Here is a 21416-nt window from a genome sequence, read left to right as displayed (position 1 = left end):
TCAAGGCAATCAAGGCGAGATGCAAAGGGCGGTGGAGAAGGAGAAGAGGAAAGGTCACAAAAAGGAACAGGTAAAGATAAGCCAATAGACATGGACTCGGAGAACTCAAACGAAGGGAGAAAATAAGGTGTTATCTTGGGAACACTTAGAATTAGATTATTTAGACAGAATTCACTGCCTCACAAGTGCACACAACTCACAATTTGAACGATTACAAAGATTAAATCGATATGAAAGAAAAACAAAATGAAAATTGACAGAAATTAAATCAAACCACAGAAGAACACAAAGCCTTTATCCTGGTTCAAATTGCCCCTTAGGACAACCCTACATCCAGCCTCTAAAACCTCCCGAGAGCAGCCTTCCTTTGATTACCAGAATGCGATCAGTACAATCCCTCACGATTACAAGCCTTCAAGATTACAAAGAACTATTCTATTACACAATCTTTTCTCTTTCACTTTCTCATGAGAATGATACATCGTCTATGCCTAGACCACTGTCCTATTTATAGAAAATAGGACGTTAATTTCTATGAACCTTATAACCGGTATAGACATTACCAATTTTGACCCCCCAACTTAATTATAAATACAAGTTGGTAACCGCCTATCTATACCCTCTAAATTCCAATTCATTCTTACTGTCAATCATCAAATTACTCGAGACAACATTCTAACATAAGGAGATGACTCCAAGAAGGTAACATCCAAAATAGAGATCTAATTGAGGAGAGTAGCAACGATACCCCTTCTGAAGACGTGAATAACCAAGAAAAACACATTTGACAGAACGAGTGGATAGCTTATCATGACCTAGGGCAAGATGGTGAACAAACCAGGTACTCCCAAAGATACGAGGAAGAGAATATAAGTCAAACCAAAGAAAAAGAACATAAAGAGGAATCAGATCATTAAGAGGATAGCATTCAGTTAATTAAGTAACATGCAGTTACATTGTTCTAAACGCGGTCAAGGCGGTCGTCGCAATTAAGCCCTAACCAGCACCCTAGGCGGCGGGCCAATTAATCTGGCCCGATCGGCGCCTAGGTGGCCCAGGCAGCACCTAGCTGCCTAGGTCGGGCACGACCTGGCCACTATGATTTGTAAGAGCCGTGTAAAGATGGTGGACAAAGGTGCCTACCTACCTAGGTCACGCACGGTCTGGCCGTTGCGATTTGTAAGAGCCATGTAGAGATGGTGGACGAAGGTGCCTACCTACCTGGGTCGCGCGCGACCTGGCCGCTGCGATTTGTAAGAGTCGTGTAGAGATGGGAGACAAAGGTGCCTACCTACCTAGGTCGCACGCGGCCTAGCCGCTGCGATTTGTAAGACTTGTGTAGAGATGGTGAACGAAGGTAGACGAAGTGTCCTTGCCTCTAAAGCTCAAGAAAACGCCATAACTGGCGTTGCTTCGAGAAGCGGAAGAGGAGAAGGCGGGCTCTTTACCTCTTGTAGTAGTAGTAGTTATTGAACAGAGGGAGCAAAGTAGAATGGAACTCGTTTGGGAGACTAGAGATTTAGGAAGGGGCGGGGAGAGAGAGAGAGACCAAACACCAAAGTAAACCAAAGCAGTGGTCAAAAAGCACATGTTGAATGGGGCTAGGAAATTTGGGAGAAATTTGTGGGAAAAAAAGTCAAAAAAAGTACATTTCATGGGTTAAATTATTGTTAATATATAATTTAATTTGTGTGTGATTTACTATTAGATGAAAACACAAAATAATGCAAGGAAGCAACAAATGTTACAAAATAATGTAGGTTTATGTGTTGAAAACAACAGTTTTCCTAGGCCCCCTAGGTGCTAGGCCCCAGTCTGGCGTCCGACTAGCGCCTAGCACCTTTTAGAACATTGTGTAGTTAAGACAGTGTCATCTTAGTATTGAAGCGAAACATGCATATGAAGAAGAAGCATGCGAGCGGTCTCAATTAAATAACGATTCTTTCGTTCAGCCACCCTATTTTGTTTTGGGGTTCCAGGACACGAAGTTTAGTGAAGAATCTCATTCGATGCCATATAGGATTTAAATGGTGAGGAAAAATATTCAAGGGCATTATCACTACAGAGAACACAAATAGATATATTAAACTGAGGGGAAATTCTATTTACAACCATACTTTTTGCTCTGCGTAACCCACTTTTAATATTTCTAAAATACCCTAAGATGAAAACTCGTATTTGCCCTTCATTTAAATCTTAGACGCTCAACCATCCATCATTACTCTTCAAGCGCGTTCACTTACTTTCTTGATCACGATTGCCACAGCCATTACTCACCCACAACTATAACTGAACATGGCACAATCACTATTATTCAACACCGAGCATTACACAACCACTATTATTCAACACCAAACATTGCTCAGGCCAGTTCTCCTCACCATAACCAATTACTAGTTACTATCAGCAATTACTATCAGCGATGGAAGATTATTATCCACTATTATTTACGTAGAGTTTGACGAAGAAGATAACGAGTATTCCAGCGAGAAACAACACAATTTACAACATTTATCACTAGTTCGATCACATAATTTACATATACATACACGAGGGATGAATTAAAAAAATAAGATTAATTAAAAAATAAAAAATATGCCTTGAAACCCCGAACCCCGGGGCTGGGAGATGCCCCCGAACCTCAGGGTTCGGGGCTGGGGAATGCCCCCGAACCCCGAGATTCGGGGGCTAGGGGATGCCCCGAACCCCGGGGTTCTAGATGTTCGGGGAACCCTGAATCTCAGGGTTCGATAAGCACCCCGAATCCATGGATTTAGGAAAAATCAATTCTCCCGAAGTCATGAGTTCGGGAAAAACCATTTTTCCCGAAACTATGAATTCGGGAGAAAGCAATTCTCCCGAATTCAATTATATAACATATTATATAATTAATATAATGTTAACATATTATATAATTAATATAATGTTATACTATCCATTCCCCCGAACCTCAGGGTTTGGGAGAATTGCATTTTCCCAAAATGTATATAATATATTATATACTATTATATGTATATTATACTATTATATGATATAATAGTATAATATACATATAATAGTATATAATATATTATATACATATATATTATAACTATATACATATATATAATGATTTTATATATAAATTATTTCAAATGTATATAAATTATTCCGAAACTTCGTGTCGCGAATCTTTGGATTAATATTATATTTATTTTTTCTTGAATTAATATTGCTTTAATTTTAATTTTTTTGAGTTAAATGCAAATCGTAATAAAATTATGTTTATTTTTATTTCTTTAAATTTATGATATTTTGTCATAAATTAAATAAAATCTAACAGCAAATACTAAAATAAAATATTATTACAAATAACTTAATGTACGTTGAAAAGTTATAATTATAATAATACAACAAATAACAACAAATAATTCTAACAAGAAGAAGAAGAAGAAGAGCATTTGATGCGCGTGGGGTGTCTTTTTTGGGGGATGGTGTTTGGAGGGTATGTTTGGAATAGAAATGGTTGTAGAAAATAATAAATGTGGTTGTAAATAGTAAAATCTAATATTTTACTTACATTGGTTGTGAAGAACAAAAAGTATGGTTTCAAATAAAAGTATGGTTCCAGGACACGAAGTTTAGTGAAGAATCTCATTGGATGCCATATAGGATTTAAATGGTGAGGAAAAATATTCAAGGGCATTATCACTACAGAGAACACAAATAGATACATTAAACTGAGTTCTAATTTTAGCACAAAATTTAGTGAAGACAGAAAACAATTTTGAACAAGTTTTCATTAAATATAGTTATGTAGTTCGAGAAAAATCATCAATAAAGGTTACAAAATAACGAAAACCTTGTTTTGAACTGACACGACTAGGACCCCATACATCAAAATGGACCGCAAAAAAAAGGAAAACAAACACGTTTATTAACTCGGAAAGAACTACAACTATGTTTCCCAAATTGACAAGACTTGCACTCTAAGAAAGAAAGACTAGAGAGACTGGGAACCATCTTCTTAAGATTGGGTAGAGACGAGTGCCCTAACTGACAATGGACCTGTAGTGGGGAAGTAGTCGTCATGCACGCCACAAATGAAGCAGGGTGAGACAAATAATAAAGTCCTTGTGACTCAAGCCCCGTGCCAATCGTCTGTCCTATCCTTTGATCCTAAACAAGAACAGAATTGGACAAAAAGGTTATAGAGCAATTAAGACTACGAGTGAATTGACTAACAAAAAGTAAATTAAAAGGACACAAGCTGGTGCGTTCGAAAAATGGGGAATGGTTACAGTTGTGGACGTGGACTTGGTGGAGAGGCTTGTGGGTGAAGACATGATATGGAAAGAACAGCCCATTGTTTCAGCTAACCGGATCTGGTGGGTCGATGATTGCAGTCATCCAAAGAACAAAGGCGGATGACGGAAGACCCAAACGAAGAGGAAGATGGCTAGAAGCAAATCTAATCAACCAATCTAAGATGGTTGACCAAGAGGCGATCCATCGGTGGCGTCAACGGCAACTACATAGCAACAGTCGTGGAAGGCTGATGACGTCAAAAGCAGCACTCAACGAAAGCATGAGCGAAGACGATGATCGCAATGCTGGCGGAAGAAGGCGTGGCCAACAGAAGACGAACAACCACGAATGACCGACGAATACGCAAGAAGACCAATAGACACGTAAGAAGACCGACGACGACAGCAGACAAATGACAACTTCTAGGATTAGGGTTAGGGCTCTAACACCATGTGAATAAAATAATGTGCATAAACCAAAATGTATAATACAAGAGAATATATACATGAGTATTTTAAGTTAATTACACTAATACTTCTCATCTTATTTAACATAAAACATAGCATTCGAAATTATTAAAGTTCAGAGATACAGTTCCAACAGATACCATAATTGACTTACAAAAGTACAGTGGATTATATATGTTTTATTGTTAACAGTCCATACAGTTCTAGTTTAGCAAACATGATGCCTAAAAGGGGATTGTCTATCATCAATTGCACCTTATCCTAATTGAGTTAGGGTTGATGGCATAGCATTCACAATGTTAGTTGATTTCTAGTAACAATATAAATCCATGAGAAAAAATAATGAGGCAAAATTTTAACACTAGTTCCAACACCATCTTCATACGTAAAAAGTAAAATGAGATGTCAATGAATGAAGATAACTGACATGGTCAAGTTCTATCACATAGTTGATAATGTCAATTAGCTTCATTGTTCCTGAAATTTTTGTTTGGTTTTTTTATTTTTATATATTTATTTTATTTTTTTGGTAGGGGTAGGGGACAACTAACTAATTCTAGATGCTGGTTCATAATTATAATTAAATAATGCACCTCTTCAAGGATTTCTTCTCCAGATTGTGGAAGTCCGATGAAAGTCCTTCCTTGCCGTGCAAAACTGGCAAGCAAAGACAGGTTTGTCTGAGTTGCTTCTCGATCCTTTAAGTGCTCCATGCTAGTAAGATCCTTAATGATATTAACAAAAATACTACTGTCTTCAACAACTCCGACAAAGTAAATTTCCAAAAGGAGCTTTAAAGTGCTGCGCTTTTTCATGGCTCGTAAATTTCGGTCTATCTCCAAGTCATCCCCAGACTTCCCAGGGAAAAAGACTTTTAAGAGGCCTTGAATCAAACTTGGTGAGAAGTCTTTGTACCTTTGATGAAGCAAAGAACAGATCTGCCATGGAAAGAGCAAAAAAGAAAACATGTTAGATAGAGCATAAGAAGAAATATAAACAAATGCAGTATAACAATGATAAGAAAATATGTATCTTTCCACTTCCTACAGTCACAAAGGGTAAGTATGTAAAGACCATGTATGTGAGTGTTCTAGACATCAAGGAAGTTGGAAACTATCTGGAAGAAACAAATATTAACTTTAAGACTATAAAATTCTATTATGTCATGGTAGCAGAAGCATATGTACAACCATTAGAAAGAAAGAAAACAAAATGGAACGGTAGGGACAGCAGCCATGCAAAAACACATTTTTCTTTCTAGAAGAGGCATGGCATGTGTCATTATCAACTACAACTTATCCCAACCAAGTTAGGTCAGTTGATGGCATTATGCCAATTGACTTCTAAAAGTCAACAGTACAAATCTATGCAAAATAAAAATCTGGCAAAATTTTACACAGGATGGTCCTGACACAACACTCTAGCGAGGGAATGATGAGACAAAGTTCCAACACCATCTTCAAATGGAAAAGTTTAATGAAATAACGGTATATTTCTTATGGGAGGCCCGTAACAGATCGATTTTTGAGGATTCAAAGCCCACGATAGAGTGCATCATGAGGATTAAAACCTTTGTATACAAGGCAATGTTTACTTTGTATCCTAATGTTTTACTCCAATATGAGTCTCTAGCAATGGGTCTTTTGTAATTGTTTGGTTCCATGTCCCCTGGGTATGCCGAGAGTACTTGAACATTCCTTTGATCATTTATACATATTTACCCTTTGATAAAAAAAAAAAAAAAAGAAAGTTTCATGAAATCACAATGAATGAAGATACTTGATATAGCCATGTTCCATCACATACTTGATATTGTGAAACCAACCTGTTCAACATGGAAGCTGACTATGGGCATGGCATGTGTGAGGACAACAATTTAACCACAACTGCTAACTTATGATTCTTAAAAACGCAGTAGTCCTATAATATTGGCTTGACTAAACACCTATTATGTTTTTTAAGGGCAAAAATTTTAGGCATGCATTAACACTCCAATATGAGTTTACTATACAACTAAACAAGGTCTGCCAATGATCTCTTGCTCATTCAAGCAGCATAATCTGCAAAAGTTGGTAACTGAGCTAAGACAAATCAGTGCTAAGTTCAGAGTTTCTTGCTAAAAATCAAAACTGAATAACTAACATTCAAGCACCAAGCCAAACCTTATAAAAATAGGCCCAGCGTGCCACAGCTGGCTTGGCCTGTAATTTTTGGGCAAATACCAACAACTCAGTGTCAGGTTCTTGGACCTGACCTAGGGTTTCTTAAGTTTTTAGAAGAAATCAGGAGAGAGAGAATTGAGAAAGAGAGAGAGATCAGAAAGAACAGAGAGAATGAATTCTGTTATTTCACATCATAACCCCCCATTCTCCAAGTAGTAGCCTATTTATAGGCCTTCTAGCTTTCAGTTGTAAAAACTAACTGAAAGATACAAGTTGCTTTCAGTCAGTTGTAACTGTTAACTGAAAGGTACAATTTTAGCTGCAGCACACAAAGTACAATACAGTAATTGCAACAAGCTGCAATTACTGTTATAACCCTAGGGCCTCAACAATCCCACCTCCTTAAAAGATTTCTTGTCCCCAAGAAATCAAAGTAACTGAGCCATTATTTCTTCATCTAATCCCTGCAATGTCCTCCTCTTCTACTATTTCTTCATCCAGTCCTTCCATTTGCAATAATTGTCTATTGCACTGATGGCCTGGAATATCAGTCCTAGCTGCCATCTTTGCTCCATAGCGAGCAGCTTAACCAGATTTGCAGTCAAGTTTAAATTTCCCCCAGGCTGTTGGCCGATCAAAGGATAGTTTTCAGATTGAACTGTATGTTTCCTAAAGAGCACTTCCAACGCCAACTCCTGCAATTTAGCCTTCTCGGCAGCCTGCTTGACAGTTGCAGGCTGCATTATCTTCACCGTTGGCCTAAAGAAGTTGGCCTCAATTCTTTATTTAGGCCACCGATAAAACTTGATACAAAGCAAGGTTCAGTTAAAGTAGGATGTGAATTAAGCAATAAGGACCTCAATTCTTCAAATCAGATCTGATATTCCATCACCCATCCATCCTGTTTCAATTTATTAAACTCCTCAATTACATTGGCCATAGACCTTTCACCAAACCAAACACACAAATCCTCCACAAATTCAGTCCAGTTTGTCTCAACTCTCATTTTGCTCCATCCTTGATACCAAGAATCAGCTATATCATTAAGATAGGCTGCTGCTAGGTTAACTTTCTGGCACTCAATCACATTATAAAACTGGAAAAATCTTTCACACCTCCTAATCCACCACCTCGGTTTAACACCTTCAAAAATAGGAATTTCTAGCCTTGGCATAAGTCTGTTTTGGTGAGTTTGATAGGATCCTCTTACCTGAACTACCTAATCTGATTTAGGTCATTCCTCCTCTTCCTGTAAGGTAGAAGTATGAGGAAGGCTTCTAGCTCCTGTAAGAATACGTTCTGCAGTGGATATTGGAGGAAATCCACTGGTAGGCTGGCCTGAGGCATTTTCATTTTCAGGAAGCTATCCAACCTTTGGCTGAAACTAGAAAATTCTTCCTTAACTCCTCTCTCTAACATCCACACAATTTCTCTTGTTGAAGCATTTTCTTCTCAGCAGCAAATCACCTCCTCCTGAGTCTGCCTTAAGCCTAATTCCACTGTATCCAATCTCGCCTCCAACTACTTCATGCGAGTTCCTTCTACCATCTCCACAGTTCAATACTTCAATTCTTCAAAAATTTTGCATCTAAAACAGTCCCCAAGAATTGCCTGGATCTGAACTCAGCAATTGAGGATCAGCTGCTCCGATACCAAATGTCAGGTTCCTGGACCTGACCTAGGGTTTCTTAAGGTTTTAGGAAGAAATCGGGAGAGAGAATCGAGAAAGAGAGAGAGAGAGATCAGAAAGAACAGAGAGTGAGAGAGAGAATACAGACAGAATTAGAGAGTATGAATTCTGTTATTTCACATCATAGTCCCCCATTCTCCAAGTAGCAGCCTATTTATAGGCCTTCTAGCTTTCAGTTGTAACAACTAACTGAAAGATACAAGTTGCTTTCAGTCAGTTGTAAATGTTAACTGAAAGGTACAATTTTAGCAGCAGCACACAAAGTACAATACAGTAATTGCAACAAGCTGCAATTACTGTTATAACCCTAGGGCCTTGACACTCAGCTGTCAAATTCTCATATGGATTATGCACCATTTTCCTATACCATCTACTCTATCATAGCACTTACCATAGGTTCCATACATCTTTCAAAATTGATAAAGGCATCTAGATTTGTTTATACAAGCAACAAACACCTTGTAATGATGAAGCATTAGGTAACATTAATCAATTATGGCTCAAGGTAATCATATGCATTCAATAGCAGTTAATAATTTGAAAACCTGAAACTCCATCTCCACTAATATCATTGAGTTCAGTAAACTCGAAGACCCAAATAAATTTGGCAGTTTTAAATATCAAAATTCAGTAAGAGTTTTCCTTCTAGTTTCATGAATAGCTTAAAATTATGCTAAACGAATATTGTATAGAAGATGAGAACATTGCCAGTTTTGAGCCTCAAAAATATATTGAATCCTCTACTTTCCCAGCAACCAGACATGAACAAATTTTTGGATGGTGAAATAAGGCTAGGCAAGGCACACAGGAACTAAAAATATGCACGTTTCCCATCAAGTAATTTTCTGTAGAGCCAAGTTAATCCGATCAACTCTGAATGAGTCAATCAAGTTTTTAAACATTGCAGCCCATTAATGAAACTCACAAACATGGAAAAAAGATTAAATATTGTATTACAAGATAAAAATTAGATGCCTGAATATCTTGTAAAAATGGCAAATTATTGTTAGTTTCGACATCTGAGGATTTAAACTATGCCAAAATGGCAAATTTGTAAGTGCTAGCAAAAGAACAATATCATATGTACATACACACAGATAATATAACATAATATTTAAAGAAAGTATACATTTATGTCCAAATGGGCATACTAAACAGCAACCCAATGACAATAAATGCATAGGCATAGTAGATTGTTACAGGTGTGCTAAATTGAAACATGACAACAATTTACAGGTAACTTTGGAATCTTATTTTTGAAAATGTGGACAAAGAAAATTATATGTTTGTTTTTATATCAAGTTTTTTTTTTTTTTTTTTTTTTGGAAAATAAATTTGTATCAATGTAATTCTAATGCATTACTCTTACAATCTTGAGCGCATACAGCTTGGGTCATTCATCTTAGAATGGTTACACAACGATTGGGCATTGCTGCAATAGAATGATTTTATATGTGTAAGCAAAATGAGTTTACACATTTAAAAACAAAATTCTAAATGATTTCTTGTAGCAGGGGCATCATATGTAAGATCAAAAGAATGAGTTGTGCAGTCATTTACAACATTTGACAGAAATGAAGGATCTACCTTCCAGACAAAGCAAAAACCAACCACAGAATTGGAAATCCTGGAATCTTGGTTCGCATAACATACTTCTTAGAAAAAGTTTCACTTGCCAATCCCATCTTACAGTCCCAAAAGGGTTACTCATTTTAAAATTTAACATATATCTTCTGATTTTACAAATCATCCTTCTCTCCGTCACAGTGTATGCATTCAAATTGTAATGGATGGTTCTGGAAAATGTTACTGTTTAATGCAAACATCAAATGCATTAAACATAAACACCATAAAGTTGGATTTCCAAAGATAGGGAGAAAAATAATGGCACATAGGAGGAAATAATGTTTGATTAACTGGGAGTCGCCACGTTTCTAAAACCCATTTCAGTATGACTACAGAACTCAAACATATACGGACCAATTTCTGGAAATTTCTTCTTCCTGTCTTTTCAAAATAAACCAAAGTTTGGTGGTTAAGTGCTTGAATGAAACTTCAAGGAATGATTTCTAATTTAAAAAAAAAAAAAACTTAACAGGAAATAACTCAAGTTAAAGCCTAGTGGAGCAAAAAGTGAACAATATAAATTTATGAATAGATTTAGTAAAAAGGAGAACCATAAGTGCATTATACATGTAGTAACTAACAGGGACTCGTACAACATAGTTTCAAAAATACATCCATTGAAATCTACAGTACCTGAACAGCAGCTTGTATGTCTGAAGATCTAAGCTTGGCATCACAAATAGCTGTCACTGCTTCACTAACAAATTTGCTTAAGTTGACACCTCGCAACTCATCCATCAAACTTTCCCGCTGCTCTTCATTAATCTGCTTAAGTTTTTTAATAACTGCAGTGTTGCGCTTAATGCTGGAATCTAATGTCCTGAGGAAACCAGAGTCTGGTGCCAATAAACATAGTATCAATATACATGCAATGGGGCCCATGCCCCAAATATCATAGCATCAATATATAGGTTAGTTTGAGTAGTGTATTTCTTGATCTTGAATTATTATATGAAAAATTATATGGAAATTTGTACAACTATTTAAGTGCTATGCAATCAGCTGTTCTTTAAAATATAACAAGTCCTATTAAATACAAGAGTAGGGGGGCAGACCCTGTTTATGGCATCTTCATTCAGCAAACTACATGTTTGTTTATGATAAACAGGACTTCAAGAGATCAATTTTGCCAGTGGAGATTTTACAGCTCAAATAAATATAGGAAAGTCGACAGAACAGTTAATTGATTTTGGGATACAAATTTGATTGATTGTCTCTCTGTAAAATTCTCTTTTGGATCTCGGATCTCCCTCTCCCTCCCTACTTCTTCCCCTACATAAATTCTAGGTGTCCAACCACCAAGCTACATCATTTCCAAGGCCATTATACCCTGTGCTATGTCTAAAGATTTCTTCCACTACATCCACTCTCCAGTGCATCTGTTTTATTCAGATGTCAAACCATCTTTAATTGCATCTTACACATCGTATCTTTAATAAGTGTCAATCCAACCTTATCATGTATAATCTCATTTTAGTTCTGTCCTTCCTTGTCTGTTAGTACATCCACTATAACATCCTCATCTCAGCTTCACTTATATTTTGCCCATGTTGGATACTTAACTACCAAATCTTTGAGCCATACAACAAAATGGCTTTATAGCCATTCAGTAAACTTCCTTTTAACTTTAACGAGATGCTACTATCACAAAAATACTGGATGCACTTCTATACCTTTATCACCTTCCCTTGATTTTATGAGAAACAATCTTAAAAAAGAAAAATAGTGCAAGACTTATAAAGAGAACGAAGAGGAGGCAGAGAAAGTAAATATCTACTTAGAAAAATAAAACAAATGGCTAGGCATTGACTATAGGACTTGAATTTGTGACATCTTGCATTGGATGAGATAAGAACAGAAACATGACTTCTTGGCATGGGAGAAGGGCCAAAATTCAAATTTTTATTGATTGCTCAATTGCAAGGAAAACTCCATTTAACAACCAATATTATTTTCCCCAAATTATACATGTCAACATGTGGCAATAATTATTAGCATCTTGACATGGCATGATTATGTATGAATGAATGAAATTAAGCTAAATAAGGCTGTGAGAGTGAACAGCTGATTGAAAGTTGCCTATAGGGTTGACTAAGACTAGGCATAACTGGCAGTCAAATCAACTGTGGAGGCTCTGTAGGGCTAGAATGGGAGCAACTGATCAAGAACCGACTATCAGGTCAACTCAACTGTTATAGCTAGGAGGCAGATTTTCAGAAATAGTCCTGAAACAGAATTTGGAGGTCTATTTGATATTATTAATGAATGGAATCAGGCACCCAATTTTGAATGTTGTTGGCCACGTCATGGAGGGTGTATAATGATGATTGGTGCTTATTTTGATGGATTTAGTAATCAAATTAATTAATAGAAAATGAAGCTGCCTGGCAGATTTAGTTTGGGTTTAATGTGCCTAAGTGTGTCTCAGGCCCTCTGGGCTTGACAGGTAATTTTGAGTAGATTTTAGGAACTTTGGGAGAAAAGGATGCAAAGAGGGAGAGAAGAACAGAGGGATTCAGGAGAAAGAGAAGGATTGAGAGAGAGAATTTGAGATAAAGAGAGAGAATTCTGTTTCAGAGAATATGCTTTTTCTGTACCATTCTCATTATGTTAGGATAGCTTTTATAGGTACTCCTTGGCACAAAATAACCGCCAAGGCACTAGCATAACAACCTTACATTGTATAAGCAAAAGACAGAATTACCCTGATCATAACCCTAGGGTCCTGACAATTACCCCCCCCCCCCCCCCCCCCTAAATTTCTCATCCTCAAGAAATGGAAAGGAGCTGAACTGCTTGAGGAAATTGCTGGAGCAAATCAGGGAGGCATTCCCAGGTGGTGTTGTCCGGATGGAGGTGAGCCCATTGGACCAACACTTGAGTGATAGGGGCCCCTTGTTTGTGAATTACCCACTTATCCAGGATGAGGGCTGGTTCCACTGGTGCAGAAGCATCGAATACATAGGCAGGTAAAGTAGGATCAACTGGTTGGGTACCCAATGATTTCTTGAGCAAGGAGACATGAAATACAGGATGTATGTGAGAATTGGCAGGCAGTTGGAGCTTATAAGCTGCAGTCCCGAATTTGGCCACAATGGGAAAGGGACCAAAAAACTTAGGACGTAGTTTAGAAACCAGTCTGTGAGTAATAGCCCTTTGGTGGGGATGTCTTAACTTCAAATAAACTTGATCACCCACTGAGAACTCCCTTTCACTTCGCCTGCAACCAGCAAATTGTTCCATCCGGTTTTGAGCCGTGGCCAACTCCCTGCAAAACACCTGTAAAACCTCCTGTTGTTGCTGTAAATAGTCATCTACAGAAGCTACAGATGTGGATTCTAAGGTGGCTGGCAGCAGTGGTGGTTTATAAATTATAACCATACGAGGCCAGAAAGGGGGACATTTTGATGGAGTTGTGGTAACATGAATTATACCACCATTGTGCAAAGGATAACTACTTGTGCCATGCCTGAGGCTGTATAAAACAAAAGCATCATATGTACATTTCTAGACACTGATTTACCCATTCTGCTTGGCCGTCAGTTTCCAGATGATACGCGGTAGACACATGGCGTTTGACACCCAAGGATCAATTCTTGCCATAGCAAACTGGTGAAGACCTTGTCTCTATTAGAGACTATGGTCTGAGGCACCCCATGCAAACTAATCACCGAATCCAAAAATACTCTTGCCACCTCCTGTGCTGAAAAGGGTGAGATAGGCCTATAAAATGGGCAAACTTGGTGAATTGGTCTACCACCACAAGGATACAGTTCTTGCCTTCTGATTTTGGTAGTCCTTCTATGAAATCCATGGATAGGCATACCCAGGCCTATGCCAGTCTTTCCAAAGGCTATAATAACCCTAGTGTTGCCACTGTTTCATGTTTACAGCACTGGCACACCTCAAAGGACAGCACATACTCCATCACACTCCTCTTTTAAGTTTGGCCAATAAAACAATTGCTTTACCTTTTGATAGGTATTTTGTATGCCTGAGTGCCCACCCACTGGTGACTCATGCAAAGCTTGCATAATTTTGGACTTCAGATGTTCACAATCCCCTATTACTATCCTGCCATGAAACTGGATCAACCCATTAGTCATTGTGTATCCTGATCTACTTAAAGGGTCAATGAGTAGTTGCCCCAGCAACTCTTTAGACCATTCAGCTAGTGTATAACTAGTTGTCACCTCTTGTAACCAATCAGGTATGACTGAAGTGATAGCTGCCACCATTCCTTCTTCAAAACACCCAGAGAGAGCATCTGCAACCACATTCTCTTACCCTTTTCTATACTGAATAGTATAGTCCATACCCATCAGTTTACTCATCCCCTTTCTTTGTAATTGTGTCTACAACTTTTGTTGTAATAAGAACTTCAACTCTCATGGTCAGTGCAGAAAACAAAGGAACCACCTTCCAAGTAATGCCTCCATTTAGCAACGGCTATCAGCACTGCCAATAACTCCTTATCATATACACTTAGTCCCACATGTTTGGGAGCTAAGGAAGGCTATTGGGCAGCCCCCCTTCATGAGGACAGCTCCCACCCCAACATTACTCGCATCTGTGTCTAAGATAAAAGGGTTGATTAAAGTCTGGCAAGGCCAGGACAGGTGCCTTGCTCATTGCCTTCTTTAAGTTTACAAAGGCTTCCTCTGCCCGTGGGTCCCATTGAAAGCTGTCTTTCTTCAACAGCTCTGTCAAGGGCTTACTAATGACTCCACATCCCCGTATAAGCCTTCGATAATACCCAATCAGCCCTAAAAATCCCCTCACAGCCTTCACATTACCAGACCTTGGCCATCCCAGCATAGCAATCACTTTTTTTGGATCAATACTAACTCCCTCGGCTGAAATAATGTGCCCTAAGTACTCAACCTGTCTTTGAGCAAGAGTACATTTCGATTTATTCACATACAAGTGATTGAGCTTAAGGATCTCTGATGCGGTCACCAAACAAGACCCGGGCCAAGGCCGACCCAACCAAACCGGAACAATATCACCAAAATAGTAGCGCCATAATAGTATTTTAATACTTCATATGTTTTAGGATTTTAAATGATTTAGGATTCTACTTTATGTTTCTATTTGATTTAGGATTCTACTTCATGTTTCTACTTGATTTAAGATTCTACTTCATGTTTGATTAAGGTTTTATTTTTATTAGAATTCTAGTTGACTTTTACTTGGGATTTATTTCTATTAGGATTTTAGTTGGATTTTGTTTATAAATATTAGATGAATTTGGATTAGCCAAACACTATAAATATGCCTAGGATCTAGAGTTTGTAATTAAATTTTTCTCAATCAAATTTCAACAACCTATTTGGGTTTCCTTAGCAAAACAGTCTTGTTTTGCATCTTCTTGAAAGCCAAGCTTCGGCCATTGAAGTTTGTTCTTTCAAGGGTTTATTTTGGTGTGTTTTCTTCACACACGTACTACACGCTGTGTCAAGTGGTATCAAAGCGGTTCATCAACCAATTAGATGGTCAATCTTGAAGGTAACGGTAGCAACCAGCCTCGTGACAGTGATCAGGGACTACCCGCGGTTTAAAGAGCAATCAAAAAACAACGGGAAATAACTCGTATAATGGAGCAACAATTGGAGCGAATCCACAACCAATTAGGCGTTTTACAACGAGTTAAGGATAATCGGAATCGAACTAATGGCGTGAATCAAGCTGGCTATGTTAAATCGAGAAGACCAGTCATTAATCATGTCCTCATTAATCCTAGAAGACCAATGATGGATGATAGCGACGATGAGGATGATCTTGGTCGTATGATAGCCAACCCTAGCGGTAAAGGGGTTAGGAGGAATGCGCAGCAACACAACCATTGGGGAAACGATGAGTATAAACTAAAGAATGATTTTTCGTTGAGTTTGGAGCTTGATCTCGAACATTATGTTGTCCCAACAATCTCAACGTTTGCAAACTCAAATCTAGTTTATGCTGCTAACATGACAGAAAATCCAAGGTTGTTGACTTATATTGGAGTTTTTTCTAGTCCCGAGGACTCAGGCATTACTTCGCAACCCAATGATGGTGGCATTTTTTCTAATCGGCTTGCGACTGTAAAGGAGATGGAGGTCATGGTAGCAAATCCTTCTACAGTTTATTCAAGCTTTGGCATGGTTGAATCGAAGGCAATGGGAACATATTCATCTTCGCAATTGCAAAAGCAAGATAGTCACATGGGTCTCTTTGTGGATGGGGGTGTTGGATCTCCCGAGCTAGTTAACTCGAGTAGTGCAACTACTTTTGATATTAATCTAAAATTAGATTCCGAAACTAAGAATGTTGTAACAGCTGCTACTATAGATAATCAAGTGCTTAGACCAGAGGAGAATTCAAGCATCAATATTTTAAGTGATGAAGAGACTGCTAGTAGTCATGGAATAAGCCTTTATTCAAAACAGTTGCAAAAGAATGCTTCGTCAGGCAAGAAAAATCTACGAATGAATTCAGAAACTGATGAGTCAAAATCAAGAAAGCTAATGAGATGAGAAGGACCTGTGATAAGATCTACCAAATTAAAGAAGCGCTCAAGATGGAATGTTCAACATCCTCAATCTAACAGTAATAATATAGTGGAGGTAGAGGGCAACAAACATGGCAATGGCTGGACCCATGCTTACGCAGATATGGCTAAGAAGGGGAGGAATGTCTTTGCTCATGTTCCCTTAGCATAAAAGTTCAAGCGGTTCAAAAAGATCTCAAGCAAAAGTTGCACAAATAAGAAATACAAGGCAATAGCTGACAAGCATAAAAAGCACAAGGTATTTGAGGTTGGAGATAAAGTTATGATATTCTTAAAGAAGGAACAGATTCTAGCAGGAAAGCAGAACAAGTTCAAGCTAAAGAAGTATGGTCCTTACAAGATTCCAAAGAAGACCACTGATAATGCGTATGTTGTGGATTTGACTAATTATATGGGTATTTCTAAACATTCAATGTGGTTAATCTCTCTTTGTATTTGCCAAACATGGATTTGTCCTACTCGAATCAAAATTCGAGGTCGAGTTTTTTCTCAAGTGGAGGTAAATGATGCGGTCACCAATCAAGACCTGACCCAAGGCCTACCCAATTAAACCGAAACAATATCACCAAAATAGTAGCGCCATAATAGTATTTTAATACTTCATATGTTTTAGGATTTTACTTGATTTAGGATTCTAATTTATGTTTCTATTTGATTTAGGATTCTACTTCATGTTTCTACTTGATTTAGGATTCTACTTCATGTTTGATTAGGGTTTTATTTTTATTAGAATTCTAGTTGACTTTTACTTGGGATTTATTTCTATTAGGATTTTAGTTGGATTTTGTTTACAAATATTAAATGAATTTGGATTAGCCAAACACTATAAATATGCCTAGAATCTAGAGTTTGTAATTAAATTTTTCTCAATCAAATTTCAGCAATCTATTTGGGTTTCCTTAGCAAAACAATCTTGTTTTGCGTCTTCTTGAAATCCAAGCTTCGGCCATTGAAGTTTGTTCTTCCAAAGGTATATTTTGGTGTGTTTTCTTCACACACGCGCTACACGCTGCGTCAATCTCAAATGCAGAATCTAAATAATTGAGGTGTTCAACAAAGGTAGGATTGTAAATAAGGATGTCATCAAAGAAAACAAGGAAAAATTTCCTTAGGTAAGGTTCAAAGATGTGGTTCATCAAGAATTGGAAGGTGGCTGGGGCATTTGTGAGGCCAAAGGGCATGACCTTAAATTCATAATGCCCTTGATGCGTCCGGAAGGCTGTTTTGTGAGTATCCTCTAGTTTCATTCGAATCTGATGGTTACCGACTCTTAGGTCTAGTTTAGAAAAAATGGTAGCATACTTAAGTTCGTCAAGTAGGTTTTCAATTACGGGAATGGGAAACTTGTCCTTGACAATTATGACATTTAGTTGACGATAGTCAACACAAGATCGCCATGACCCATCTTTTTTTTATTTTTTTTTTGACAAGACTGACTGGAGATGCGAAGGGACTATGGCTAGGTCGTATGATTGATTGTTGCAGCATGTCCTTCACTAAGGTTTCAATTTAATTCCTTAGTTTAGGTGGATATCTATAAGATCAAAGGTTGACTGGATCTGAATTGGGTTTTAATGGTATGGCATGGTCATATAATCGTTGGGGAGGTAGAGATGTGGGTTATGCAAAGAGTCAATCTCGTGACCTGCCAAATAGGTAGATCTTGGCTGCCTTCAGTCACTATCATCTTCTCCAAAAACTGCTGCATATCTCCCCTGTCATCAGTGGCCTGCATCAAGAAAAGATGTGCCGCTTGCTCCAGTTTAGTTTTCAGCAACCTCTGCAGCCTTTCTCCCATAATCATCTTGCAAGAGCCTGCTTCTAGGCTTCCAACCAGCATTATTGACTTCCCATCCTTGGTAATGGTAACCTCTAGCTTGTTGAAATCGAAGCTGATTGGACTAATAGTTTGCATCCAATCAACTCCCAACACAACATCACATCCTCCCAACTTAAGCAATCTCAAATCAGTCACAAACATTTCTCCCTGCATCTCCCACCAAAAATTTTCACAAGCAGACCTGCTAATCATCTTCTCCCCATTTGCAACAGTCACAGTCAATGGCTGTGTGCTGATCACCTTGCACCCCCAACCTTTTGGCCAGCTTCTCATCTAAAAAACTGTGGGTGCTTCCACTGTCAATTAACACCATAAGTCTATGACTTCGGACCTTCCCTTCCACTTTTATGGTCTTATTGTTAACCAAGCCTCGCAAGGCATGCAACGAAATCACACCATTACCCAACCCATCCACCTCTTCTTCTTGAGTTTCTTCTATTTCCTTTGTTTCTTCATCCCCTTCCAACATTAACAACTGCTTGGCACTGATGTCCCAGTGCATACTTCTCTCTGCACTTGAAACTTTGGCCCACCTGTCTCCTCTGCTCCATAATTCCAGATTTTCCTCCTATGGGCTGGTTCGAGTTTACCATGGACGGTAGGTACTCTATAGTTTTGGCCCATCTTCACCATTTCCTTCCCAACTCCTCTATTCATCCCCGGCTGCTGCCCCTCATGGGAAATTTTTGTTTCCTCATAATAGCAACCAGAGTCATCTCCTGCAACCTCACACTTTCTGCAGCCTGTTGGACCGATCTTGGATGTAACATTTTGATGGTTGGTCATAATTCTTCATTCAAGCCGCTGATGAAGCTTGAAACAAAGTAAGCCTCACTTAATCCCAGATTTATATTGATCATTAAGGACTTGAGTTCCTCAAATTTTACTTGATATTACTGAACAATGCCCTCTTGTCTCAACTTATTAAATTCCTCCACTACATCGACCAAATTTCAGTCACCAAATCTAACACAAAATCCTTCCACAAAATCCGTCCAATTGTTGTCTGTTTGTAATCTACCCCAGCCTTGAAACCAAGACTGCTACATCGTTCAAATATGCCGAAGCTAGCACCACCTTTTGCTGCTCTGGTACATGATACAATGAAAACAGCCTCTCACAATGCCTTATCCACCACTAGGGATTCTAGCCTTCGAACATCAGAAGATCGAGCTTAGGCATAAGGAATTGAGGCTGAGTTGACGTAGCATGTATCCTTGGTCTTCTTCTCGTAGCTCGCTCCTCAATGATCTCTCCATTGGCAGTAGGCTTTACCTCAAAATCCAGAGACTCTGTTGCTCTAGGGGGTGGTCCGAAGGTAGGAAGGATTGGATCGGACCTTTCCCTAGGAGGAAAGTCCGGTGATATCCTGACACAATTCTGCCCCGCAAACATGACCATGAAATTCTATATTTGCTCCCAAATTTGATTCCCAACTTCATCACATAAACTGCTCATTTTAGCACGTAAACCCCCTACCTCCGAGGGAAGGGACTATATCCTAGCGGCGGTTGATAGACTGACAAAGTATGCCCATTTTCTTAGCTTAACCCACACTTTCACAGCCCAAGAGGTGGCTAGAGTATTTTTAGACTAAGTGGGAAAGTTACATCGGATGCCCCAGATGATTGTCTCAGACAGGGACAAAATTTTTACGGGTTTATTGTGGAAGGAGTTAATGAAGTCCCTGGGAACACACTTGCACATGTCCTCAACCTACCATCTGGAGATAGATGGGCAGACTAAGTGAGTGAATCAATGCTTGGAAACGTATTTGAGGTGTTTGTGTCTTGTGCATCCAACCGGGTGGCACAAATGGCTACCCTTGGCCCAATGGTGGTGCAATTCCAACCACCATACTACCCTAAAGATGACCCCATTTAAGGCCCTATATGGGTACAAGCCCCCATTATTACCAATAGGAAGGGAAACAACATCTGTGGCTATCGTGGATACCTACTTGCATCGGAGGCAATAGATGATGCTTACTTTAAAGAAGAAGTTAGCCAACGCACAGAACTGGATGAAACAATTTACAGAAAAAAAGAGAAGTGAAAGGGCATTCTCAGTGGGAGACAGGGTGTATCTAAAGTTAAGGCAAGCTCAATTGAAGACTCTATCCCCAACACAAGTTACTAAGCTCAGCCCCAAATTCTATGGTCCCTATGAAGTGACAGCTCAAGTAGGGAAGGTTGCCTACAGACTACAACTTCTAGAAGGATTCAATATCCATCCAGTGTTTCATGGATCCCTACTCAAGCACTGTACCGGAAACAACCCGATGAGCTCTACTCTACCCCTAGCATCCCAAGGAGTTCAACAAGAAGCTGAGCCTATAGCCATTATGGGCACACGAGTCATATACAAAGAGGGAGCACCAATCACACAAGTGCTCCGTTGGTCTAATCTACACCCGAAAAATAATACATGGGAATACTTACCTAATCTCCTAAAACAGTTTCCTAAGGCAACAGGCTTACTCTAACCTTCTTGGAGACAAGCAAGGTTTCAAGCGGGGGGGAATTGTCATGTCACCAGATAAAAGGCGGGAAGGGGTAATATGGATTGAATCAGGAGGGCCTATTGTAATAAGGGAAAAAGAGACAGTTAGTAGTAGTGTGTAGAAGGTGTATGATATGAATTTTGGGCGCCAATCCTTTCAAGATCGGTATATAAGCCGAACCCCTCAACTAATTGAGGCATCAATGAATACCATTGAATCATTCCCGCCTCTCTCTCTCTCTCTCTCTCTCAATTCTTCCCTCTTTATTTCTGCTCTTCTCTTCAATAATTC

The 21416-nt window shown here is 38.7% G+C and overlaps 1 protein-coding gene across 6 annotated transcripts in view; it reads right to left on the bottom strand.

Moving 5' to 3' along the window:
• LOC127809163 (regulator of nonsense transcripts UPF2) overlaps positions 1 to 21416 on the bottom strand; it is a 54720-nt gene that overhangs the window by 26522 nt on the left and 6782 nt on the right. For 5 of the 6 annotated variants that reach the window (XR_008025086.1, XM_052347891.1, XM_052347893.1 and 2 more), the window contains exons 4-5: positions 10866 to 11068; positions 5348 to 5692 (exon numbers count right to left, since the gene is read on the bottom strand). Coding sequence is in view for 5 of the 6 variants with exons in the window: in XM_052347891.1 (XP_052203851.1) it covers positions 5348 to 5692; positions 10866 to 11068 (548 nt within the window). In the remaining variant the exon portion in view is untranslated. The remainder of the gene's footprint in view (positions 1 to 5347; positions 5693 to 10865; positions 11069 to 21416) is intronic. The other variant, XM_052347896.1, reaches the window with a different exon arrangement.

The sequence above is a fragment of the Diospyros lotus genome, chromosome 9 (assembly GCF_014633365.1).
Source record: "Diospyros lotus cultivar Yz01 chromosome 9, ASM1463336v1, whole genome shotgun sequence".
In the NCBI taxonomy this organism is placed as follows: Eukaryota; Viridiplantae; Streptophyta; class Magnoliopsida; order Ericales; family Ebenaceae; genus Diospyros; species Diospyros lotus.
This window is presented reverse-complemented; position numbering and strand designations above follow the sequence as displayed.